Source organism: Choloepus didactylus, chromosome 12 (genome assembly GCF_015220235.1).
Source record: "Choloepus didactylus isolate mChoDid1 chromosome 12, mChoDid1.pri, whole genome shotgun sequence".
NCBI classification, from domain to species: domain Eukaryota; kingdom Metazoa; phylum Chordata; class Mammalia; order Pilosa; family Megalonychidae; genus Choloepus; species Choloepus didactylus.
The window spans coordinates 20,204,995-20,232,423 of NC_051318.1; the positions used below are offsets into that span (position 1 = coordinate 20,204,995).

At 42.5% G+C, this 27,429-nt stretch overlaps 1 protein-coding gene across 1 annotated transcript; it reads right to left on the bottom strand.

The window, feature by feature from the left end:
- Positions 1–1,977: 1,977 nt before the first annotated feature.
- On the bottom strand, positions 1,978–27,206 carry ATP12A (ATPase H+/K+ transporting non-gastric alpha2 subunit). Its single transcript, XM_037799968.1, has 23 exons — positions 26,957–27,206; positions 25,978–26,136; positions 23,144–23,203; positions 22,177–22,380; positions 21,289–21,402; positions 20,395–20,529; positions 20,153–20,270; positions 19,611–19,879; positions 18,207–18,405; positions 17,931–18,040; positions 16,210–16,344; positions 12,855–13,047; positions 10,712–10,887; positions 9,835–9,971; positions 7,498–7,648; positions 6,390–6,558; positions 6,146–6,300; positions 4,800–4,923; positions 4,454–4,599; positions 3,808–3,941; positions 3,502–3,603; positions 2,987–3,078; positions 1,978–2,903 (listed from the first exon to the last, which is right to left on the bottom strand). The coding sequence occupies exons 1-23, from the start codon at positions 26,963–26,965 to the stop codon at positions 2,875–2,877; spliced, it is 3,120 nt and encodes a 1,039-aa protein (XP_037655896.1). The 5' UTR covers positions 26,966–27,206; the 3' UTR covers positions 1,978–2,874.
- Positions 27,207–27,429: the final 223 nt, after the last annotated feature.

Genomic DNA, 27,429 nt, shown 5'->3' on the forward strand with positions numbered 1-27,429 from the left:
TATGGTCTTCTTCATATCCTTTATATCCTGTGCCATGCTCTTGTTTGTCTTTAGTTCTTTGATTAATTGCTCCAAGTACTGTGTCTCCTCTGATCTTTTGATTTGGGTATTTGGATTTGGGTTATCCATATCATCTGGTTTTTTCATATGCTTTAAATTTTTCAGTTGTTTTTGGCCTCTTGGCATTTGCTTAACTTGATAGGGTTCTTTTAGGATGTGTAGGATTATTCAAACACTTGTCTCTAATTTGTAAGATCTACAGCTTGGTGGTGTACACTTTATCTAACTAACCAGCATGTGGTGTCTGTGAGCCACCTGTTCCCCTCAAGCCAGTTCTCTCCAATTTTGTCTTTGTGTGAGTAGGGGTCTGAATCTTGTGGGGGTCCAGTTGTGGACCAAGTTTGCATGTGTAGTTGGTGCTGCCCGCCCTGAATGTAGGGTATGTGTCTGAGTGGTTAGGGAAGAAGGGCGGCTTTAATAATCAAACCTCCCAAGTGTTACTGGAGATTTAAAGCTGTTGCAAGAGTCTAAACTTTCAGTTCAGTCTTGCCAGAGTTTGTCTCTGCCACTGACCCACAAGTCAAGTCCTTGGTATTGGTGTATGGTCCCTGGGACTTCCGAGTGGTTCCCTCTTCCAAGCTGTGCCCTCTTAGGGCCTCTGCTGAGGGAAAGCTGCTACATCTCAAGTGTGCACCACCCCCCAAGCGAAGTTCTGGGCTGCAGGGACGTACAGGAGTGTTCCCAGCCTGCTGAAAGGATGGCTATAGGGGCGTGTTAATTTCCCCCTTTTCGCACAGCTCCACCTTCCCATCTCCGGGACAGTTAGCTGTGGGTGTGCAAAAGACTGTCATCCATGCCAGATATTGTGGTGTGTGCATGTTGTTGGAAACATTGCCCGTCACACTGAGTTTTTTGGCACAGCTCTGGGCTGTAGTGCTGGTGCCGGGCAGGAGCGTTCCTAGCCCACTAGGAATATGGTTGTAAGAGCTGTGGTTATTTTCCCCTTTTGGCTAACCTCTACCTTCCTCGCTCTGAGACAATTAGCAGCAGGTGCGCGAAAGGCTATTGTCCATGCCATATACTGAAGCGTGCCCATAGGTTGTGGGGACACAGTTCCCGCCATGCTCCACTGTGTGGTTCTTGCTGCCATATTCGCAGCCACTTTTGGGTTTTTGAAACTAGCCCGACTCCAAATGCCAACCCACGGCTTCCCCAAACTGCAGCGTGACCCCTGGTTATTCAGCAGGCTTACTCACTTGTTTCAGAACGCAGACTCCTGGTTTAACCAAGTGCACAGTCCCTGTGGATTTAGCAGACCTTGTCCAGCTGGTGCATTGCTGGAACTGGTGTTCTGGGTCACTTTCTGTCTTTCGTCTAGTATTTTTCACGGAGATGTTTTTTGTCCTGTCTCTCCTAACCGCCATCCTGTGGTTCCCCATACATAATATTTCATGTTCCTAAATTTGACTCCTTAATAACTGGGAGAGAACTATGGCTCTAAACCTCCCTTTCCTGTCCCAGAGATCCCAATCTAGAGTCAGCAGTGGCAGCCTGCCCTTACCTCAATGATCATGATGAAGGAAAATTGATGGAGTAGGCTGTTTCAGTGGGAAAAAGTTGAACCAAATACAATTTTCAGGTTCTGTCAGGGCAGATTTGTACTGGCTGTGCAGTCAATCAAAAGGCTGTGAAAATTACTTTCTCTAAAGTGTTTATGATTGAGGACATATCCTTCCCATAGGAATCCTGACTTACAGATGTAGGTGCCTCAGAAGGCAGGAGGTATAAAGCAGGAATATTGGTGCTAGAGAAGTAAAATAACAGGAAGATGTAACAAACTTGACATCTCTATTTTGTGTGACCAATGGTCTGCATTCTAGAAAAATTCAAATTAATTAAAACACAATTAGACCTGGTTTTATAAAATATATTTTACTTAAAAATGAGGCCTCTCTCAGCCTGTCAATATGGTTGTAAGTCATACATGAATAACCTAAGTTAAAACATGAAGCATGATTGACTTAAAATTAGAGTGCTTTGCAACTGTTTTACAAGAAATAAATATTACTATTTAATACCACGATGGCTCTCTATTGAGGTTGAATCCTGGTAAATGAAGGGCCCTTTGGATCAGTTAAGTTTAGATATGCAAAATGGACTAGGAGCTCAGTTTTAGGGGAGTAGGAGAAAGCCAAATTGGAGCTTCAGTGGGAAGGGCAGAGCGAAGTCTAAGAGGGAGGAAAGGAGGCAAGAGGGAAGGAGGTAGCACATAGAAGCACAGGTGAGATGGAACTAGGTTCGGGTGAGGGGTGGAGAGATCTTTAAGAAGGATTTCTTGAAAACAAAATTGAGGTCTGCATGGCTGTGATGTAAGCCTTCCATGGCCTCCATCTCCTGCAAACCTTCAGCTGGATTAAGCCTTTTTTTGAGCAAAGTGGTCATTAAAATTTAAGTTCCTCTAGAATTCACAGAAATTTGGGGGGAAGGCATTAGACCGTCAAAAGGGTGTGGAATGGAGGTTTGAGCAATCCTATCTAGAGCTTAAGAGACCCCTGCAGATATCTGGTTACACAAGACATTGCAATTTGAAATTTATGTACATATAAATATGTCTTTCTTCCCTACTCCATTACTTTGAGATTTATATATCTTATAACAAGAAGATGGAGATAGAGATAAAAGTCATATACATATAAAGTTGAATTTTGGCTTTAAACTACAGAACAGTTGAATATCTTTCATACAGTTTTCTTTCTTCTCTTGTATTAATTTCAGTGATGTCCCTATTGCACAAGAGATCTTCCAGCAAGTGACCAGAAGATGAAGAAGACATCCTTAATGTGCAGTTGGGAGACTTGTCAAATAAAGATGGTCTTAATAATACATGTTCTTATCCCACCAGCCTGTAGAGGTAGAAAAGTCAATTAGAAATGGAGAGTCTGTTGAAGTAGATAAACAAAGCCTTGAAAGTCACATTACTACTTACTTCCAGGGTAAAGTCTGATGAATAGTTTTCTTATCTCATCATACACCCAAATCAGAATGGCGTATGGCACAGCCACAAACCAGTACTGAGGCCTGGAAGCAGAAGGGAGAAAGGTGAGTCCTGGTGCATCTGAAGGAAAGGTCCAGCCCCCAACCAAGGGGCAGAGGGCTGCTTGTGAGTTTTCCCTGCCTTACTGGAAATAACCACTTCATTGGGTCACACAACATAAAACTGAAAAGATTTTATTAAACCTGGGCTGTGACTGTTGGAAGTAACTTTTGCCTTTGAAATGACCTATTGGATGAGAGTAGAGATGGGATAATGGAGTTTGGAAAATCTATTTCCTCTTGGGAAAACTGGCAGGTCAAAGCCTCTGACTCATATAGAACTTACTCATTTTTATCTCTTTGGAAAGACTTGGGGGAAAAAGAAACCCTTGGAATCCCAATGTTTAAGTTATGATTGCTCAGAGTGGGGACTGTTTTTTCCTTCCTGCGGTCCCAAGGATAACTCACCGGAGCATAGTGAAATTCAGGGCTGTGATACTTCCAAGGCCATAGGAGATGATTAATGCTATGATAATCTGTGAGAAAATCCCTACCCAGATGACTTTATTTCTGGAAGACACACGAAAGTATACAGATTCTTAATTTCCATGGTACTGTGATGATGCCACCCACCAGAGGGACACCATCCAACAGAGTCCTTCGTACATTACAGAGAAGACCATAGTTAGGTCCTTTGATCAACGGACCACCCCACCCGCTTTTGATCCCTGGCATTGCAGGCCCAGGGTTAAACCATGAGACAACAGTCAATACCTAAAAAGACCCTGCTGGAAGATGGAATTCCTCCGGGTTTTCCTGATTATCAAATCTGCTATTTGTTGGACCATAATGCCAGCGAAGAAGGCTGTAAAACCTGTCCATTCTAGGTGCTTCCTCTGGTATCTCGTCTGTCAGTGAGCAAAGAAGGAGGAGACCATGAGATCCAGGAGTAAAAACTTTAGGGAGATTTCAGTGTAGTTTTGTAAGCTTTATTCCCTTCCCCTGACCTCACCAAGATTAATAGCAGATTACCTCATTGTCTCTGGAAAGAAACACATTTTCCCCCTTTAACCAAGGAAGTAGGGAAAGAATGCTGATTTAACTTACTTGGCCCAATTGTGGGTAGTGTTGTGGGTGGTGGTGTTTTGATCACTCTTTTCCAAGAGTTATTTGCAATTGGTTAATTGCAAAACTAATATTAAAAAGTTTAGCTCTAGGGATCTAATTTGAGAGACAAAGCTGAGTCCTGGCAAAGGCCAAACCAGTGTAACCAAGATGTCCACAACCCTTATTAACTGAGAAAATTGTTACCCTCTCTGTCTCTTAAGTTCAGAGAAATGGAGTTTCAGCATCAGTGCATCAGGACAGTGAAGGAAGGAGAGAACCAACAGTATAGGATGGTCAAGATAGCCTTTCGTACCCATTCTTGTCCATAACTGTCTTCCAAGTCATTCACACTGTCCTTCTCCCATTCTACCCGGAGGTTAATGAGAGTGTTGGGTGTAAACCCATCTTGGGCATAAACAGCAAAATAAACCACAAAAGCTCCCAGGGATTGCATGAGGCCTGAAAAAATAAAAGAGATCAGGATTGAGGTTGATAATGACTTTGGAGAACTGCCTTACCCTTATTCTCCTCTCAGTTCCTCCTCCTTCCAACCCCATCCCCAAAAGAAAAAACACAGCCTCTGTGTGTGACTCTGACTCAAATGCATTCTCTAGGGGGACCCTCCCTCGCGTGACAGGCAAGAAAAACCCTTATCATACCAATGTGAAGGTAAGAGTACACGGCCAGTGGCGTGTTCACCAGCCTGTCCTTCTTCTTATGGCGAGGCTTCCTGTTCATAATGTCACTTTCAGCTTTCTCGTAAGCTAAGGCGATGGAGGGAATCTAGAGAGGGTAGAGGGCCTGTGAATCTCAACCCCAAGATAGTAAGCTCTACCATTGCTGATGGTAACAGCAGTGGCACAGCATGGATCTGGGGTTATGTGGGACTGGTCCATCCATGGTATAGGCAATAAGGGGGTGTGCATTGTCTGTATAGAATTTCAAAACAATTGGTGTTAAGAATCAATCTGCTTTTTATCATCATGTGCTGGTAGTTGTAAACACTGCTAGTTATGAAACACTTTTCTTCTCTTGGAGTGGATTTCTCCCATCACCTTTGATATGCCACTGGATCACTATGCCATGTGGGATACCAGTGATTCTCAAACCATAGCATGCATCATAATTACCTGGAGGGACTGTTAAAACACAGTTTATTAGGGCCCACTGCCAGTTTCTGATTCTGGGGTGGAGCCTGATACTGTAGTTCTAACCAGTGCCCAGGTGATGCTGATTGCTACTCATCTGAGGAACACACTCTGAGAACTACTGCAGCAGAGCCAGTTTAAAGGACTAGAAATTATGGGGTCCTCAATTCCCCTCAAAGGTAAAGACATCTCTGGTCCCTCTGCAGTGTAGGGGGTGCCTGGCTATGATTTAAAACAAGAGAGGAGAGAAAAGGAGGAAAATTGCAAGGCCCATTTTCCTTGCTTTGAATTTAGCTTGCTCTTTCTTGCTTTTTCCCCCCTTTCACCCATGTAAGCCAGAGCTATTGACCTTCAAATGGATACATACAGGAAAAGGAGAAGGTTTAGCTTAAGTTACTGATGTGTTAATAACTGCTACTTCTTACTGTGTCTTTGTGAGAGGTTCCAGATTGCAGATTTCTTTAGCCACTGGGCCCCTGGTATTGCAAGGACTATTCTGATGACTGGGTCATATTCCCAAAAGGAAAGGAGTATTCACTGAATAAAACTGACCAGTGGCACAGATTTTCTTTGGAGCAAGAACTCATGTCACAAAAAGTTTCTATATTGGTGGGTAGTAGTTTACTTTCAAAAATTTGACAGATTTATTTTGTCTTTTGCTTAGATTTGTGGTTTTGGGACCAGTGGAATGGGCATCACCTTAGAGCTCCTTAGAGATGCAGAGATTCAGGCCCCTCGGCAGCACTCAAGTCTGAGAAGTAGGGATATAGTCCGTTTTTGGCTCTTGAAGGTGATTACCCTGATGTCCACATCACTGGGGCATTTCTCAGACCCTTGTTCCCTTTTGTGCTACTTACTATGTCTGTGCCCAAGTCAATGAACAGGATAGTAATGGTGCCAATGGGAAGGGGGAGCCCAACGATAATGTAGATCAAAAAGGGACAAAGCTCAGCGATGTTCTTCGTCAGGGTGTAAGCAATAGTCTTCTTTAGGTTGTCAAAGATCAGACGACCTAGGCAAAGATATTTTGCCTTATAGGACTTGCCTTGAGTCCCTGAGGTGACCCCAGCCCTCAGTAAAACCACCTAAGACCTTGTTTACCTTCCTCCACCCCTGTGACTATAGATGCAAAGTTGTCATCCAGTAGGACCATGTCAGCAGCATTTTTGGCTGCGTCGGAACCTGCTATCCCCATGGCAATGCCAATATCTGCTTTCTTTAGGGCTGGGGAGTCATTGACACCATCCCCTGTCACGGCAACAACTGCATCCTGTGGGGAACAATGCGAGAGAATGTAAATGTGCAGATCCAGGGATTACAGATTTACAAGAACAACATGGTCTCCATGTCTTCTGGCGGTGAGAAGGACTACTGAGCTAAAATGAAGGACCTATTTTGGGGGGTGGGGGAAGAATTTCATAAAGATGAGAAATCACAGAAGCCAGAATAATGACCTCCAAACAAGATGTGTTCGAATAATAAAACCAGTGCATGTGAAAGTGGATAGGGATTTTTGCAGGGTTTTTATTTAAGTTTAAAGAGTTTTATCGTAACATAACACAAATTTCCCATTTTAATCATCTTTAAGTGTACACTTCAGTGGTATTTACAGTCACAATGTTGTGTTACCATTACTACCATCTATTACCAAAACGTTTTCATGACCCAAACAGAAATGCTGTACCCATTAAACAGTAACTCCTCCTATCCCATTCCCCCAGCCCATAGTAACCTCTCATCTTTCTGTCTCTATAATTTGCTTATTCTAGATGTTTCATATAAGTAAGATCATACAATATTTGTCCTTTTGTGTCTGGCTTATTTCACTCAGCATGTTTTCAAGGGTCATGGATATGGACTGATTCTTATATCTACAATTTTAAATCTTTACATATCTACATCTACCACAGTGCCCAAATGCTTCAATGCCAGAAACCACTAGCTCTAGTGATAAAATGCAGAGACCCTGTTTCTTCCTTTGGTATATAGATTTGGAGGGATCTGGCACCGTCCCCCTTGCCCATGAACAAAGGAGGGCAGGGTAAGTTCACTTGAGCAGTTAGAGATGTGAAGTAATGATGGATGGCAAAGAACTTTTTCTTATGGATTTTAAAAGGTGCCACAACCCTTGTCTGAGACCTAGATCCATGTTCTCATATTTCTGTGCACAGTGATAACTGTCCTGGGCCCCCTGGTGGCATCCACTCACCTGTCTCTGACAGCTTTCCACGATGATCAGCTTCTGCTGGGGAGATGTCCGGGCAAAGACGATTTCTGAGTGGTTGGCCAAGACCTCGTCCAGCTGTTCTGGGCTCATGTCCTTTAGCTCCATACCAGTCACCACAGCAGCTTTAGCATCCCTGGAAGGGCCAGACGAAACCAGGGAGGTCAAAGACCAGATTTTTTTTTCCTTTCTCTTATTAATTTATTTTTATTAGAGAAGTTGTAGGTTTGTAGAAAAATCATGCATAAAATACAGAGTTCCCATATAGCACCATATTATTGATACTTTGCATTAGTGTAGTACATTTGGTACAATTTGTGAAAAGAACATTTTTTATAATTGTACTATTAACTGTAGTCCACTGTTTACAATAGGGTTCACTGTGTTGTATAGTTCTGTTGTTTTTCTTTTGTTAATTTTTATTCTAGTAACATATTCAACCTAAGATTTTGCCTTTCTACAACATTCACATTTTTAATTCATTGCTCTTAATTTTATCTTCATGATGTTGTACTACCATTACCACCATTCATTACCAAACCTTTATGATCAATCCAAACAGGAACTCTGTACGATTTAAGCATTAACTCCTCATTCTCTACTCTCACACCATCCTCTGGTAAACTAGATTCTAGATTCTGACTCTGTGAATATGCTTATTCTAATTATCTTATATCAGTGAAGTCAAAACATATTTATCCTTTTGTGTCTGGCTTATTTCACTCACCATGTTGTCTTCAGGATTCATTCATGGTTACATGTATCAGGACTTCCTTTCATGGACGCTTGGTTTGCTTCCATTTTTTGGGCAATTTTGAGTAATGCTGCAATGAACATTGGTGTGCAAATATCTGTTTGCGTCCCTGCTTTTAAATCTTTTGAGTATATACCTAGAAGTGGAATTACTGCGTGTTATGGTAAGACTATACTTAACTTCCTGAGGAGCTGCCAAACTGCAAAGACCAGATTTTAAGTTGAAACACTGTTCTGGGCAGTACATGGATTGAAGTTACTTTGACTTCACTTGGAACTAAATATCCTTGGCTCCTGATACTTTAGTGAGATAATAATTGTTTAAGTACTGGGGACAGTTTGATCTCTATTTCAAGACAGTAAACAAAGGCTCAAAAATTAAGCCATTTCCTGGTATCATATAACAACAGGGGAAAAAAGAAACAACATGTAGCCTTTATTGCAGGAATGGGTGAGGAAATGGTACTTCTGGGGCAGTTCTTTACCTACCAAGAAAGGGATAAAAGAATACCTGCATATTTGTTTTGGGTCCTAGAACTTAGTTTATGCCAAAACACAAAGTTACAATTCTTTGTTGTAGTTGTTTTTCATTTGAGATTTGTAGAGTGCCTACTATGTGCAATGTCCTATGTAGAAAGAAATTATTGGGGTCTTCTTAGAGCAAAACTATTGTCTGCTGAATATACAAGTAAGTTTCTCAGGGCTATTAATTATGTTGAAATGATTGTGTCATTCCCTACCAAATCTCTTTAGAGGCCTTCCACCGCTCTTGAAAGAAACCCCAGAATCCCTAACTTGATTCTGAGACCCCCAAGCTCTCCACTGCCTTAAGGCCTTTGTAGGTCTTACTCCCTTCAGCAGGAATTGGCATCTCTTCACCTCACCTTCCTGTGGCTAACATTACAAATTTCAGCTTTCAAATCTGAGCTTAAACCCTAAAGGACAAAACATTTTATGCCGCCTGCTATATATTTTGTTAGTTTTGAGCTTTTTAGGCCTGCTTTTTCCTCTTGGTGCTAAATAAAATCTTTAAAGAATTAGGAGAATCAAGGAAAAATCAAGTCTTTCCTTAGGAAGCTTCCATATTATTCAGAAATAAATTAAAAAGCAACAAAGAACATGTTTACATAGCTATACCTTCTGAATAGATAATTTGAATAGTTCAGGATGCTCACTGGGGAGTACAGGAATCTATTCTTGATTATACACCTGGACCAATGGCAAGTAATTGCATACAAACCCTTTGTTTCTGTTTTTTTTCTCACTAAATCTGGCATATAAGCATTTAAATCTACTATACTGGATTTTGAAATTTCGGAGAAGGAATATGTAAGGGGTAATTTTCTTGAGTGCCAATACAGTGTCTGGCATATATTAGTTACTCAAAGTTTTGGTGAATGAATCAATATGTGAATTATGGACCAAAGTAGACTTGCATTACCCTGAGAGGGTGTTCGGCAAAAAAAAAAAAAAGCGATTTGTTCCAAATAGCACAGCTCTTGAAAGCTGTCAGGGCCTTGTGCATAAGGACTTCAGTTTCAGTTTCTGCTACATTGGTTCTGTGCTTACCATTTGTTAACTTGCTCCACAGCAATGTTGAGGCGTTTTGCGATGTCTTCCACTGTCTCACTGTTGGCTGAAATGATACCTACACTCTTGGCAATAGCTTTGGCTGTGATGGGATGATCACCTGTAATCATAATGACCTAGAGTACAGACAGTGAGAAACGTATATGGACAATGAGGAATTAGTCCAGCTAAAATAGGAACATTCAATATTGCCTACTCTACCATGACCTGGTAGAATATGGCTAGCGATTATTGTGGTTTGTCCTATGGAAAGTTCTTAATTTAAGACCAAACTGTCTCACTCAAGGACACAGTGATCTCAGTGGATGTACCCTTGCACCTACTTGCTGCTAAATTCTTTCATTTCCTCCTCTGATGTTTGAGCAAGCCCTTTCCCTTTGCTATTACCTACTTTGTGAAAGGGCTGATTATTAGGCCCTTTATAAGATCTATCAAGGGGTAACTCCTCATTGCTTCAACAGTCTTGATTTTAACATGGAAATGGAATTTATATTTTGACTTAAATATCCCAAGATGAATGGATTATGGATGCTGGACCTCAAGATTAAGTAATCAAGCCTTTTATTATCTATCATGATCTTATGGTGTGATATAGCCACTCCATGACACAGGAAGATAGCTTTCTTCTCACTGCATTTCTGTTGTAGTTCATTCCACATAGACATAAACATCTTATTTTTATGAGACAGTCACTGTAATCTTCAGTGAAAGTGGAGATAAAAGAAGGAAATTATGATATTTTCTTAGAGAAACTTAAATATCTGAGTATCTCCTGTGATAAAAGTGCTTAGGAAGGGATATAACATATATGGAGTCAGGAAAATGATAACTCTTGAGTTAGGAAAATGAGGCCCACCTTGATCCCGGCACTCCGACATTTGGTAACTGCATCAGGCACAGTGGACCGAGGGGGATCGATCATTGACAAGAGCCCCACAAAACAGAGGTTGGAGGTAGGAAAGTTCATGGTGTCTATGTCAAAAGGGTAGGTTTCTGGAAACTCATCTGCTGGCAGGTAGAGATGACAGAAACCTGAAATGGCATGAATTTGGGAGTCAATGAAACTAGGATAAGAAATGACCAAAGAAAAGGGGGAACATTTTGATATACTCACAGTCCTTTTTTATTTTACCAATACATTAGAGTATACTGGAAGTAAGTCCTTCAATTTCATAATGCATTTTTTTTAGAAAAGACATTTCATCCAAAAATAATTTACTGTGTGCCCGTTAGGTTCTATGTTATGCTCTGAGGATATAAAGACCAAGAGTGGACAGCCCCTACTTCTGCAGATGTCCTAGTTTAGTAGAGGGACAGAAAGATAAAGAGGTAAAGTATAATGAAACAAAGTAATAGTTACTCTTCAGCTACCTTGGAGGATCAGGAAAGATTTCACCAAGGAGGTGAGATTTCAGCTGAATCTTGAGAGAGTAGATTTTTTCCAGGGAAAAAAAGGGAAGATTGGGAGTGGAAAGGACATGTTAGGCAGAGAGAACAGCACAACCTACTTCAGAAAGTTGGGAAAGGACTTTGATATCAGGGGAATGGTATGAAGTTCAGTCTTTGATCAAGATAAGTGGGAGATAAAAGCCATTAGGAATGGGGTAGAACCATTTATTTCACAGAAGGTATCAACTTCTCACAGGCTGAAGTATAAGGGATCACTGTGCCTGATAAGACTTCCAAGCTCTTGTAACCTTCTCATCAGCTTTTACATCAAATTTATTCTCAGCGTGGCCCACTGCTTTACACATTTAGTAAAATAAAGACATTGAGAAGTCAAGCATGAGGTTCCTAGAGCTACTGTAGTCAGATGGGTATCAATCCTGTGTTGAAAAGGAGATTAACCAGGGTTGTGGGTTATTTAAGGCATGCTTAAAGCATTATCACCTCATTTATATGTTATATGCCTCACAAACTCTAAAATACTTTAGAAACTCACATTCCACAGATTCTAACATCTCTATTGGCAATAATCTTCATGGTATTTAATGAGTCTTATCAACCATGAACTTCTGTTACCTTGAATTCATTATTCTGTGGTTCTGAACAGGTGCTGTTTTGTCCACCCATGATTCTCACAATGGAACATATTATCCCCATCACCTTAAATTACCATAAATAGGCCCCTGCCACAGTGGTTATATTTCCAAGGTTCCTTCAGGCTCTAATTTCTCCTGTCCCTGTCCCTTTTTTTTCTAGTTACTAATTTGGAAACTTAATCATTTTTAACTTACTTTTTCTCCTCTAATTAGTTCTTGTGAGTCTTACTAATTATGCCTCCATGAAGACTCTTTAGGTTTCTCTAAATCACTCCATCACATCTTATAGCTGTCAATCAAATTCCATTCCCTTTCACCTACATGAGGGCAGCTGCCTCCCACTTAGACCCATGCCTTTCTTCTCTCTGTTAGCTCATCTTACATGTTGCTCCCAAAAATTAACCCTCTCCCCCAACCCTCCAAAAAACCCCACCAGAACTCTGATCCGCTCACTCCACTGACTGTAATGAGACGCTGACTTTTCACCCCATATTCAAGGCACTCCGTATCATGACCTCCAGTCTATATCTCTAGCCCTGTTTCCTATGACTGCCATCTAATATATCTTACAGCACTCAACATAGCTGGTATACTCAACAATGCCTGCAGATACCCTATCCATTCTTAACTCTGTGCTCTGGCTTATGTTGCTGCCTCTACATGGAATAATTTCCCCCACCTCCTTTCAAATATTACCTGTCATTCAAGCCCCAGTTGAAAATGTAACTCCTTTCATACAATCTTCCCTATTTTTCCCTATCTGAAAGTGACCTTACCCTCCTCTCTGCTGCTATACAGCATTGTCTTTTCATGTTTACCATCCTGATTATCATACTCTTCTTCATATTATTCATGTGGATGTCATAGCACCCCTACTTGACAATAACTCTTCAAAGATGTCCATCTCATCTGGTGCCCCTGTCAGGAGGTGGGCATGAGTCATACTGAACAGCTCACCCAACACACGCTCCCCCAGGCCTCCCAGCTCCATGTATGCTGTGTGAAAGGCCTCTGCTGTGTTCTTGTCCAGAGGCTGCTCTTGGCCATTGATCATGATGGTGCTGCACTTCTCCAAGATTCTCTCAGGGGCCCCCTTCATCACGAGGAGGAAGCGCTTGTCACTGGGGTCCTCAGTCTCATGTATGGAGAGCTGGGGAGAGGGGATTCATTGAACATGTTAAACACAGCATGCCCTCTAATGCTGATACCATACTTACTACTAAGGGCCATAACTCTACAGATCCTTTAAATAACAACATGATGGAAATGTGAAAAGCATCCCTTACTCTTGTTGGGCTACTTGTCCTTGAAATGTCAAGGAGGAGGTATCATGACATGCCCAGGCATGTTCTGTCCACTGCATTTGTAGCAACTAATATGCAGAGGTTTAGACTTAGCTCCAGCCGAAACAGGCCCTGAGTTTGAAGCCAAAGTCAGTGGAGCTTGCCTTTCAAACAAAGACTGGTTGCTTAGAGAAGGCACCAGTGGCCAGATGTCTCTATCAGCCATAAAATCTTGTGCCTTGAACATGATTTCCTGGGGTGCTCATAAGCATTGTGGGGTCTGTGTGCCTCCATGTTTCACCTCTTTCTCTCTCCCTTCTGTGAGAAGCAGCATTTCAGACCCAAGCTATCCTGAGCTCAGGTGGCATGGGGCCAGCAGGAATTCCCTGCACCTTTTCATCTCAGTACTAATCTGAGATGAAATTGCTAGGGGTATGGGGAAGTGGACACTCTCATGTACAGTCTTCCTGGAGGACAGTTAGATAATTTTAATATGAATACCCTTATACAATAATAAAGTGGCTAACCCTTAGATAGCCCTTATTATATGCCAGGTATTCTTCTAAGCATTCAATAAGAATTTGAGGAAGCTGGAGTATTTGGGAGGGAATGAGTGAATTACCAAGAAAAATTCTACCATTTTGAATCTGTCATCTGTCTCTAAGTCTAGTTTTTGGAGTTTTGGATATCAGAGATGGGTAAAATAATAATAAAAAAAATAGTAGAGGGCCATCACAGGGTTATCAGCTTTTTAATGGCCAAATAAAGACATCAAATAAACAAACCAATAATACAAGAACACCCATCCCATCTATTATCACCATTTCTTAAAAGATGAGGGTATTTTAAAATGAAAAAGTATAATCAATAGCAGTAAACACTTTGATAGTGTGTACTGTGTGCCAGGTACTGTTCCAAGTGCTTTGTACATTAACTCATTTCATCCTCAAAGCAACTCTAAGGCACTATTATCCCCATTTACAAGTGAGGAAACTGAGGCGCAGAGAGGTTAAATGACTTGCAAATAGTTTGTGGGTGGCTGACCTGGGATTTGAACCTAGGCTATCAGGCTACAGAGTAACTACCCTTAAGCATGTTGGGTATAAATGACAATATTTTAAATTAAATTCATCTTGATATAAAGCTTCTCACATTGCCCTAATTTCCATTTTGCAATAGACTATTGAACTTTGTTTTTTTCTTCACAGGCCCATCTCAGTTTGGGGAATTACTATTCTAAGATAAATAAGGCATGGACTTTCCACTATTTTTCCATCAGTTGAATATGTTCCAGAGAATTTGTAAGGTCATGATATCTAGAGCTTTGTTTAGGGTTGAGTTTTGCTCATTTGTAGGGCCTTCATGTGGCCCTAATAGCATCCTAAAAGGGTCTTTGACCTCTTCATCAGGAATCCTCACAGGGACCTTGTCTTCTTTATAGTCCCAGCTCTGTGTAGCCAGCTTTTCCCCCAACTTTTTATACACGAGACCTCATGGAATCTGGTTGCTTTCTCATTATCATATGACTAAGAATGTTTTCCTCTAGTACGATAGAGCTTTGGCAGGATTCTGATGCTTGTTCCTGATTGGAAGATCACCTAACATAGGCCTTAAAGCATGGAGTATGTGGATTTGAACCCTGGCTCTGCCCCTTACTACCTGTGTGATAATGCTCTGTGCCTCCATTTCTTTATCCATAAGGTTGAGTAATAGTACCAACCTCATAGAGTTGTTATGAGAATTGAACGATTTAATACCTGTTGAATGCTGAGCACATAATAGCCACTATTACTATTATTTTTTTAGGATTGGTCATTCTATTTTAACTTATCTTTTGAACAAGAGATCTGATTTCTTGGCTGTAATATTTCACTAATAAATTTGTTAGTTGTCTATTTGGCTAAATGTGCTTCTTTATTGGCCCATCATCCATAAAGAAGATCCTGGGAACAAAAACAGTTCTTTTCCAATCCTAAATTCCATCCAAACAAAGATGGGTGAATAATCACCCAGAAATTCTACAAAAACATGATTATTCTATTTATATGCTTTGTAGTTATGCAAAGCCCATCATGGTCCCCTGCTCTCAGCTTTGCACCATAAGGGAAATCCTATCTGCAGCAGTACCTTTGTACCATAAGGGAAATCCTATCTGCAGCAGTGCTGACAAGCAGACAGCTGATTGTCAGCCACCTCCAGAATGAGGGGAGACAATTAGACAACTCATATGGCTGTTTTCTCCCTGAGCAATGGGTAGAAAGGAGGTTTCTATCAACTGCACATGGGACGGAGTCGAAAGCAATGTGACTGCTCATCTGTGAGATGAATGACTTGTTTTCTCAAAGGGCCAGGTTCAGTTGCATAGACTGAAACCAAATTGTTCTGTTTCTGTGGTGTAGAAATGCAGGACTTAGCAAACAGACTTATTTTGAAATTTGGTTTTGTCACTTAGACACTGTGGGACTCTAGTCAAGTCAATACTTTCTAAGAGCCTGTTTCCTCATTTTATAGATTGTGATTAATTAGTCCTATTTCATAGGCTTGCTGTTATGAGAATTAAATGAGATAATGTGTTTTAAATGCCTGACACATACTACATGTGTGGTAAATAATAGTTCTCCCTGTTTTCACCCTGCCTTGCTGTTATTTATCCTTCAGGATGTGGCTGTTGCCTTCCAAATATGCAAAAGTTACTTTAGAGTCAAGATCTATCATCAGCATTTTATTAGGCAATAGAAACCCAGCACAATATCCTCCTAATTTAAAAAGCTGGCAGAGGTGGTGGGGCTATGTATATGTAACGTAGATGGATCAGTCACAGGAGTAGTTGGCTCTGACAAGATATTCACCTCTCTTTTTTTCTGTACCCTATTTCAGGGAAAGGAAGGAGGCCAGCAAGAGAAACTTCAACTGGGTTTATCAGAGGCCCAAGCCCTGCATGCTTAAGAGCTATTTTGAAGTCAGGTATCATTTTTCAAAAATGCGCTAAACAAAAGATATTTGCAGGTAAGGTGTAAAGAAAAACGCACCTGAAATTTATTGGTAGAGTTAAAAGGTATTTCAGCCACTTTGCGGTTTCTTTTTCTAATTTCCATCACATCACCCAAAATGACCTCTGAGAATTTCAAAAGAGCCGTTTCTGAGGCATCTCCAACCACAACTTTCTGGGAATCAAAAGAAATACATATTTTCAGGTTCTTCTGTGATTGTTTTCAATGAATCAACATGCCTTTAACACTTGAACCAACATGTCTTCTGACTAAGCTTACAATCTAGCTGGAGAGACAAAATGATTACAAGACAATTAGTGTATGGTTCGAGACAATCATAAAAGCGCAAAACTAAATGGTGCCACCCACTGACACAGCATAGCAGAAGCTCAAAGCAGTTGGAGCTCCATGAGGACTGGAAGGTTTCAAGAAGGAAGCAGCTATTACACTAGATTTGGAAAAATCATTGGGTTATAGATAGAGGAGCCAGAAGAAAGTCTTACAGAACCAGAATGCCCCGTGCGAAGGGCATGGATGTGAAGATGGACATGAAGAGTAGGTAAGATATGGAAGACCCTAATGGGTGTGTTGAGGTCTTGACTCAAGAAGCATGAGAAGCAGAAACAGGAAAACACTGAAGACTTTTGAGCAAAGGTAGGTGAAGATAAAAGCAGTATTTAAGGAAAAGTTTTTGGCTCCACAAGAGACTGGAGGAGAGGTAAACTGGAATCATGGAGGCCAGGTAAGAAGCTGTTACAGTTATTTAGATGGATGGCATTGGTGATAATAGAAATGTAAAATTATATACATTTTGAAGCAAGAATGATATGATTTGGTGAGTCACTAGATATAAGAAAAGGAGACTTTTTTTAATATCAAAGATGACTTTTTTATACCAAAGATAACTTCCAAAATTTTTGGCCTTGGTGACAAATACAATGGTTATGCATTGGAAATAAAACAACTGGGGTAGGATATAGGTTTGGAGCTAGGTGGGACCCAGGTGTAAGGTAATTTGTCACGAGTCAGTGATCATGGCAGGACTTCCAAGTGGAACCACACAGATAGGTGGAGGTCCAGGTTGGAGTTTGGGTGAGAAATTACACGTGAAGATAAAGATTTGAGAGTACAGGCAGAGAAGTGATTGGCCCAAGTAAGGATTAATGAGCTGTCTGAAAGAAAAAGAAAAACAAACACATGCAAAATATAATAAAGAGAGATTTAATGAAGGAAACAGTTGCTAAACAGAAAAGCTGGGAGAGCAGAGATTCAGTGACTCATGGCAGAGGTGACCATGAATGGAGAAGGAGGAGGAGGGGAGGGGGAAGGGAGAGAAAGAAGGGGAAGAGAGGAGGACAGGGAGAAGGGGAGAAGTTTATTGTTTGTTCCAATATACCAAGACCCTTTGGAGCTCTACTTACCATGTCTGAGTGAAGAGAAATATGCCCTAAGATTAATCCTTCTATGTCCATTCAATTACATTTTAAACTTCAGTGAATGGAATGTATGTAATAAAGCAACTTTGATTGTATCCACTTAGCTGGTAAAGAAATTACGGAAGGAAAGTAACATAAAGGCACATTCATTTTCTGGTATGAGACAGAATTTGAAATTGCCTAAAGTCAATATTCTGAGAACTTTTAAAGATTTTTGTCATTTCTCAAAGCTAGTTGGAGAGATTAAATCAAGCACCAAGTCATAACAGAGAAAGTGACTTCAAACTGGCTGTGATTTAAGATCAAGTTAAGCAGAGGCTTTACCTTCATGATGGGAACACTTTCCTGTCCTGGCTTGAACTCAGCTCGGTTACACAGTGTGATTATCTTGGATAAGGAGGCCCAGGTTCCAGAGCTTTGGTCAAATATTTGATCTGGAAAACAAAGAAAGAGGAGTGGATGCTGTGAGTGCTGGATGCTTTCAAGTCATCACACTGTCCACTGATTCTCAAAGACTGCTGAACAATACTGCTATGCTTGGTCTAGCCCCCTATGCTCGGGTCCACAACTTTGGACTGTATTGAAGTTCCATAGACTCACTTGACTGTTCTTCACTTGTGTCTGCCATGAAGATCTGATTGTCAAACCACAGGTGAGCCACGGTCATCCTGTTCTGAGTCAGAGTCCCAGTTTTGTCAGAGCAGATGATGGAGGTGGAGCCGAGGGTCTCCACCGCCTCCAGGTTCTTCACCAGGCAGTTCTTCTTGGCCATTCGTTTTGCTGTCAGGGACAGAGTCACCTAAACAGGAGAGAAAGAGAAGGGAGTTGTTGGAAAAACCAGAGCTAGAAAAATAGTTTTGATCACAGTTTCAAAGCATGTAAGTATCTAAGTGTAGCTGTGACTGAATTTTAGGAGGCAGCAGGATTAATTTTAGGAGAGAGGTATAGTTACAGATATAGTGGTTTATAAGTCTTATATGCCTTATATATAAGCCTTATATATATATATTTGACCTTTCATCCCTTGAAAAAAATGATCCCAACTGACCACAGGCAGCAAAGAGAGGTAAGGTTGCTATGACCTGTCCTCATGAATAATTATGAGGGGAGCTTTGGCCACCCAACACCTTTGTCACCCTTAAGGTTGAACGTGTAAGAGATTTTAACTGGTATATGCCAGAGGTTGTCCCAAAGGACTTGCTTGTTGCTATGAGGAATCAAGTAGCATTTTTGTTTCGTTTTAAGGCCCCAGATCTCAAAGGGTTCTGTTGGCTTCAGTTTCTTCAGATTATAGCCTTTGGTATCAGAAGAGAACTGGAGTTCAAGAAAAAATTCTTCACTCTGCCTTTGTGCAGGATAACACTAGACCAGTGATTATGGAGGCCACCTCTACATAGACCTGGAAATATGGCTTTCCTCCCCCCACCCACCAGGCTTCCACGGCAGGGCCTGGGGAGGAGGTTGGCTTTGGTCGCAGGATTCAACGAGGTGTGCCCTTACCAAAACTGAATTGGGGGGAAGGGGCAGAAAAGGGATGAAATGCTTTGCTGAAGAAAATGGGAGGAATTTCAGTTTTTTGATCCTGAGAGGAGAGAAGAGACATGAGGCACAGCTGAAGACTATATCTGAGTTCCTAATTGTGGGAATTGCCAAGAAGTATTTGGAAGGCAGTAGGCTCCTGAAAAATTAGTGGTTTGACTTCATCCTACCAGATCTTAAGGGGCAAAATAACATATGTGCGTTACAGTTAGATCTCCTGAAAATAAAAATATAAAGTTTTTAAGGACAATGTACTCTAATTTAAAAAATATCACAGTTCCTTTTGCCCCTCTAAGAAACAATCTATCCAGAATACGCCATTTTCGTCCCTTATAAGGAAGGAGTTTCCCTCTAGACGGAGGAGCCTTTGTTGTTTGCCCGTGTGAGCCTAACTAGCATAGATATTGTATGTTACAATGTCAGGAAATGGGAAGAGTTTGTGGCTGCCTAACAGCAGGGACTCACAGTGACCGTAGCCAAGAGGCCCTCAGGCACATTGGCCACAATGATGCCAATGAGGAAGATGATGGAGTCCAGCACAAGGTACTTCATGGACACTGCGATGATGAAGAAAAGGATGCCAATGGAGACAGCCACTCCTGCCACAATATGAACAAAGTGCTCAATCTCAATGGCAATGGGCGTCTTCTCATTTCCAACTCTTAAAGCCAGCGAGGCAATCTGTCCAATGACGGTGCGGTCTCCCGTGTTGATGACCATGCCAGTTGCTGTGCCTACAGGTGATGTAGACATTTTATTCCAAGGGCCCTTAGCTATGAGGGAACACAACCTGCTTTACAGACTTCTCTTTGGTGGTTTACATGATAAACCATACATGACATTACAAATATCAGACATCAGATCTCCAGGTTCTTCAATTGAATGTTTTTGTTTGTTTGTTTTGTTTTTTTCCTGGGAAGTTTTGTAAGAAGAGATAAAGAGACAACAACATAGACCAAAGGAGGAAAAGTGATAGGAGCTAGGGGACAGGTGGCAGCTGGACTTACCTTCTAAACAGGTTGTGGAATAGAAGGCGATATTCTTGGTTTCCAGGGGATTTTCATGAGTACAGTCACAGGAGCGGGACTGGGGTTCAGATTCCCCAGTGAGGGATGAGTTGTCTACCTGGAAAACATTTTGAAAAATGTTCAAAATTAGGTACTTGGCTTCCTGCTTCAGTTCTCTGAAATCAAGACATTGAGAATGCCAGGTTACTAGGGTGGTCCTTAGGAGTGCCCATGATACTCACCTTACATCCCTGAGTAGACAGCAATCTGATGTCCGCAGGAATCTGGTCTCCTCCTTTAATCTCTACTATATCCCCCACCACCAGCTGCTCTGCAGGGATTGTTTTCTTCTCTGCATCTCGGATGACAAGAGCTTGCTAGGAAAGAAAAATGTGATGGATGCCTCAGCTCCTGAAATGATTCTAGTAACCCATTTTGTCCATACCTCTGCCAAACCTGTCTGTGATGTACAGGAAGAATACTGAAGGTAAACCAAAGAGTTTAATAACCTGGCAAAAGTGAAACTTTAATGGGGTGAATCTCCATTGACTCTTTTGGAAGGAATGATCCTTTCCATCTACAATTTGTCCTTTCAGCTGGCGTTCTATGGGACAGAGACAACATGGTTTCCTGATTCTCTGTTGACAGTGATGCAGGAACTCCCTAGAGGATGCCCAACAGAGGGTCCTGTGTGAAGAGGAGAGCACTGGGTCTCCCATGCTGGTAACATTTTGGGGCAACCTGTACTAAGGCTCAGGAATGGGAGCAAAATAATGGGGTAATAGGCAAAGAATTACATGTTGATCCCCTTATTGCCAGTGAACAATCCCTGAACTTCTACAGTTTACTTTCTAAACCATCTGATTAATGAAGTTGTCAGAATGGTTCACAAAGGCTTAAGAGCAGTAACAGAAGATGTTGTGCAGTGACTAAAAGTTTTACTTCTTTTTTGGTGTTGACAAAGCATTTTCCTATATCTTACTATGATCATCTGAAGACTCTGAGGAAACTGGGTTTCAGAAAGATTAGGTAATTCATCCAGGATTTCTCAGCCAGCAAATGATGCAGTCAGGGCTTGCAGAGAGCCTCTACAAAAGTAATGCAGATACAGGAAGAGGGATGATGGGGCTGCTCACCTTTGGAATCATTTTACTGAAGCTAGCCATGATGTTGGTGCTTTTTGCCTCCTGGTAATAAGCAAAGCACCCAGTTAAAATAACAACCAGGGCAAGCACGGAGCCCAGATACACCTGAGTAATGAGAAGAGGATTTAATCAGTAAAACAAATTATTAGGAATGAGCCAGATCCTAGGGCAAGATCTCTCTCCAGGGAAAAGTGAGACACATAGTATTTGAGTCTTGGTATAATTTACATGCTATTAAGTTTACCCATTTTAAGTGTACAATTGAATAACTTTTAGTAAATTTATAGATTCATGGAGTCATCATGACAGTCGAGTTTTACAACATTTCCATCACCCCAAAAAAGATCCCTCATGCCTGTCTGCAGACACCCCACAATCCCATCCAAGCCCCAGGCAACTGCTCTTCTACTTTGTCTCTATAAATTTGCCTTTTTTGGAAATTTCATGTAAATGGAATCATATCAATGGTTTGTTGCATCTAACTTCTTTCTCTTAGCACAATGCTGACCAATTCAGTTGTGTAGTTTTGGTATCTAGTTCTTGGCAGGCACAGATGCTCTGCATGTTAAAGTGCGAGAGCAGCTTTGAGGAGAAAGAATCCAAAAACACTTCACATGGATCTAGATTTTTCCCCTTAGGAACTCATGGTGCTTTCCCACTTGAGAAAAAAAGTACATGCTTATATTGCCTTGAAGCATAAGGAAGTCAGACATAATTTCTATTTTACAGATGGGAAAATCATTGTTTTTTTCCAAAACCCACATAGTGATCAGTGGTAGCAGCCTGATTCCAGTCCAGAGCTCTGGCCACTAAAGGCCTTAATTCTTGCATCTCTTCTCTACTGCTGCTAATTTAGAAAAGCCAACAACATAGCCTTACATTGTCCAGGGATGCAGACTTATTGTTGGAGTACTCAATCCCATATGCAATCCAGCATAGGACAGCTCCTATCCACAGGAGGATGGAGAACCCCCCCACCATCTGCTTGAGGAACTTGATAATCTCTGGTGTTTCCTTGGGAGGGCTGAGCATGTTGGGGCCATCCCGAGCCTGCAGCTCTGCAGCTCTGGTGCTGGAGAGACCCTGAAAAAGCCAAGCAAAAACAAATACGAGATAGACATTCCTTCTGCAAGTTGTGCTTAGGCTTCGAAGTACCAGTCTAAAGGGGGTCCCAAAACGAGTGGATGCTTGCCCCATGCCCTCCCCACTTTTAAAGAATATTTAATCATAATTTCAGCCAGGCATCATTTTTTATAGCCAGGCATTTACATTTTTACATTCTCCCCAGGTATTTACTCATTTACTCTTCAAAATAATTATTTAAGAAAGGTTCTATTATTCTCTTTTTACAGTGTGGGAATTGAGGCACATTGAGGTCAAGTAACCTGCCCAAAGTCACCAGCTAGTAAAATAAGCCCCAGGATTCAACCCCAGCAACCTGACTTCAGAGCCGAAGCTCTTAACAACTACATTAGGCTCTGCTAATATCTTAGAGATTTACCCAAAGATACAAGTATTTTTGCTAAGAGATTTAAAATACAGAAGCTAGTCACCAGGGCAAAGCAGTAATTATCCAATGCCGGTCAAAAGAATTGTTTATGGCTGAGCATACAGCACAGAAAGAGGGCTTTATCAGGGCTTTATCTGGTTCAAACATTAGCTCCGTGGGTTAACCGGCGCTTCTGTCATGTTCTAGGCATGGGGAGTCTTGGCATCCTCAAAGTTGCTGCTGTTGGTCCCTCATCCTTGAGGTGACATCTGCTGTTCCACCCTCTGAGCATACAGCCTTTCCCTATGTATAGTCAGAGGGCTTCTCTTCCTGACCCCTGGTTCCCTGATGACGTACCGTAACGATGTTCGTATCATATTTATTTTCCAATTCTTTATTGCTGAGTTTGTGGTCATCCTGAAATTCATGAAAGGAAAAAAAGAGCGAATTAGTGAATTACTTAATTCAGACCTAAATTACTGGATACTTAATTCAGACCTATTCTGGGATTAATTGAGGGTAATGTGCAATACCAAACCAGATCCACTGCATCTTGCTTGTTGATTTGCTTTGAGCAACAACCAGGACTGCATGATCTTACAACTCCTTACCATTGCAGCCCTGAAGGGGGTCTCCGGCACAGGGTCACATGCCTTTCCTTAATCAAGAAATGAGATTCAGCTAAAGCCCTGCGGAACAAAAACCTGCCAAATAAATGCCAGTGCGACCCACACTTGCTAATTCTACCACAGAGTCATTAGACTAAAACAGAGTTTCTCAACTTCAGCACCATTGACATCTTAGGCCTTATAATTCTTAGTTGCGAGGGACTGTCCTGTGTACTGTAGGATGTTAAGCAGCATCCCTGGCTTCTACCCCCTCAATGCCAACAGTGCTCCCCTGAGTTATGACAACTGAAAATGCCTCCAGATATTGCCATATGTCCCCTGGGTGTGTGTGGGTAAATGACGCCCCGCCCCCATGAGAACCACTGGGCTAAAGGACCAGAAGCTTCTTCCTGTAGCAGAAAACTGAGGGTTAAGTTTTCCTCACCCCACCTAGAAAAACCAGCAATCAGGAGAGACAAAGTTCATTTATTGTTAATTATCCCTGTGGCTGATTCTTTAATCTATGATTATCTGAAAAAACACTTATATTGGAATTGGTACCAGAACCATCTCCTCATAAGTATATGAAAAAAAAAAGTCTCATGTTGCATTAAGACATTAAACCTTCCAACAAAAGCTGTTATTTTAGCCCTCTCCTCAGCCAGATTGTGCTTTGCTCATTCATTCATTCTGCCAATATCAATTGATGGTGACATTGGGGAGGATTCAGAGGATTAAGGCACAGTCCTGCCTGCTCTCTTGAGGCCCCGGATAAATAGCATGCACAAAGCACATCAGTGTGCCAACTCCTGGGCAGATACGAGGAATGGATGCTGACAGCCGCTGCCGGCACGGCAGGACCCCTTACTCAAAGAAGGTGTCGGTATCATGGAGCAGGGTTCCTCTCCTTTCTCTCTCCTGTGCTTCAGGGATGAGGACACACATGCCTGGGGCGCGCTTTGCTGGCCAGCACTGGAATAGCACTGGGCAGCCGCTTGACACTCAGGCTTGGGTCATTCTAAATCTGTGGATGTTTATTAGGAAACCAGGACTATTTTAGTTGTCATCAAGATTCTAGTGTGCTGAAGTCAAGATATCAAAGCATCCAAGTTCCCTGTCTTAAAGAACTCATGCGAGAAAGTTGGGAAAAAAGGGGGAAAGAAAGATGTTCCATTCTGGCAGGGGAACAGGAAGACACTTTGGCTAAAACTATGGAAAGTATTTTTCCATATTATGTATCTTCACAAAGTGCTCAAAAAAGGGAGATTCTCATTGTAATAAAAAGGCATATGAGGAAACAGATGTGTACTCATATTATAAGTAGCAATATCAAGGAAAAACAGGTTTCTGATCATAAGTGCTAGAGACACATAGGGAAGAATTACTATTTATTGAGCAACTACTATGTTTCTGGTACTGTCTTAAGTCTTTTTCATGTTCTATCTCATTTAACCCTCTTATAGCCCTAAGAGGTAGGCACCATTTTTAATTCCTTTTTTACAAAAGGGGAAACTGAAACTTAAGTCAAACTGGGATTTGAATTCAGGTCAGTCCAATTTCACACTTGTGTTCTTAAATGTCTATCAGAGTATATACATATATGGATACCCAGTGATATGCTGGTAAATGCTTACCAAGCTCTTCAGAAAAACAAAACAAAACAAAACCCTGATTTGTAGCATTTGCTGATTTCCCACCTTAGCCAAATTTCAAGCTAATAATGTGATGTCAGTCAGCTTGCTTTATTTCTGAACATTTAGCAATTGGCTTTCTGGCCCATATGTCCTTAAAGTCTGCAGTATAGGGACAATCTAGCAAAATCTCAAGTTCAGTGTAGAAGTTTCCCCTTTGCCATTCCTGAGATGAAATCAATGACATTTCAGTTCATTCTGAGGCAGCTCCCCATGGCAGCCAGCTCTAATAACTACAGAGTTCTTCCTTAATAATATTGTGTACACCCAAAAGCATTTTAATTGCCAAATGCTTTTACTCTTATCTCCTACTCCTCAGATACCCCTGCAAATTGCTTATTTCCCGTTTTACATAAAAATGGTGGAGGTACAGTGAAGCTCCCAGTTACAGGCTTGTGCTGTGCCTAAAGCTGTCTGAATCCCAGTCCAGCATCTTTACTGCTGAAAACATTCTTTCTCGGGGCGGGGGGTGGGGGGGCCTTCTCTACCCAGACACCTGGCAAGCTCTAGCGGCTTTGGCCTTTCCTCCTCAGCAGGCTCTAATAGTTTCACTTTGTCAACTAAAAAACTTGTAAGTGCTCACTTATTATCTCATTTAAGGAGTGGGGGTGGGTGGGGGGGGGATGTCCTCCCAAGCCTTCAATGTCTGGAGCTGGAGACCTTTCCCAGGAGCCCTACCTGGGAGTGCCTCCATGCAGAATGCAGGAATCTGCAAAGCCTTGCCCCTGGGCGGATATTATTACACTACTTTAAAACAACAACAACAAGGAAACAAATCTCAAGGGGACTTTCAAATCCTTCTTGAAATGCTAGTTTCCTTTGTAAGAAGTAGGTTAGTGGGGCAGGAGGGTTCTCAGGATGAAGGGGACTTATTTGATGGAAGGCTACTGACCAGATCAACTTCTTTCTTAAGCTCCTCATTCTGGTGATTCTTTTTGCATTTCAAGCAATTGTTCTTCAGGCCCCTGTACTTCTCCTTGCCATCCCCCTGGTCTGTTTTCTCTACTTCTTTAGTTCCATTGAGCTCCACAGAATAAATTTTTACTGTTTTCTGAAAGAGAAACAAAGTGTAAGATGGATTCTCTGACGTGCTGAGCCTCCTGGAAGGCAGAAGCATCTGTAGGTTAGGGACACACTTGGACTGGGGCCGGAGCGAGCCCTCCCCTCTACACCCCATGCCCTTTTTCATTCCCTGGGTCTGGAGAGGAGGGGTTGGGGCAGAGGGAACTGGGACAGGGTTTCTCTCACCACCTCACCTTCAATCAACTCTCCAGCCCCTTTCTCTTCTCCCCTTTCATCTCCTATTTAGAGGGAGAGGTTGGGCCCCTCTTTAGGGCAACCCCTCTCTGGGGTCAGGCAACACTAGATTGGATCCAGCCAAAGAGCTGCAGGGTTTCCCTGGAGCTAGGTGTGTGTCCCCTTTCTTGGGTTGGGGGATGCCCACCGTGCTTATGAACCTCATTAATGGGGTCAAGATGAGCTTACCGATTGACTTTTTTGAGCTCTCATTCCATCCATTTACCCCGCCGCCCCCTCCTCAACCTCCAGCAGGGTCCTCGTAATCCGAACTTCCCAGATACCGCCTGGGTCCCCTACAGCCTTTCCTGGACATCTAGATTTCAGTCTTTACCCGAGCTGGCTCAGGGGTCTGACCAGTGAATGCCCTCCGTGTCTGGGGAGATAACCCGTGTTGAGGCCAGGGGGAGCTTAAAAAACGGACAGCCATCCTTGGTACAGTCCTTCCCGCCATTGGAAAAGGCATTTCTCCTGGCCTTTCCCCGCACCCGCCCGTCTCCCCAGGTCCAACCGACGCGCGCAGCCCTGGAACCAGTGCCCAGGCTTCCTGCCCCGTGGCCGCGGGTCGCACGCACCTTGCCCATGCCGCTGGCGGGGTTGGCGCGGGGCTCGGCTGGACACTCGGGCGACGGCGGTGGCCAGGGGTCAGGTGCGGCGCTTGCCCGGTGCAGACAACATCGTGCAGCTGGCTCCGGGGAGGCTGTGCGCTCGCCCTCTTTAAACTCGCCGGCCCCTCCCACGCTCACCTGTCTGCGCAGGTAGGGCGGCGCCGCCCGGAAAACCTGCGCGCTCACCGCCCTGCTCAGGGGGTCTCGGAGGCCAGAAGTCGGGGGAGCCGGGACACTGCCTGCTGATGCCCAGACACCCTCAGACCGAGGCGCCAGGTGAGTGGAGCCCAGCCAGAACGTCTTTACCCGAGGTCCCCTTCGAGGGTTCTTTCTGGCCTTCCCTTCGGTCTCGGGCTCGTCCAGGGTTCTCCTGGGGGACCCTTCCAGGCGTCGCATTTTGCGGTGTCACCTGGGATCCCTTCTGGGGGCAGCGGGGGCCA

What these genes read in the sequence shown, in the direction of transcription:
- ATP12A (XM_037799968.1), bottom strand. An exon ending in TCAGTAAAATGATTCCAAAG is followed by an intron (nt 20,530 to 21,288) that starts GTGAGCAGCCCC and finishes TTTCTTTCCTAG; the next exon opens with CAAGCTCTTGTCATCCGAGA. An exon ending in CCTGGGGGAGCGTGTGTTGG is followed by an intron (nt 10,888 to 12,854) that starts GTGAGCTGTTCA and finishes ATGCCATTTCAG; the next exon opens with GTTTCTGTCATCTCTACCTG.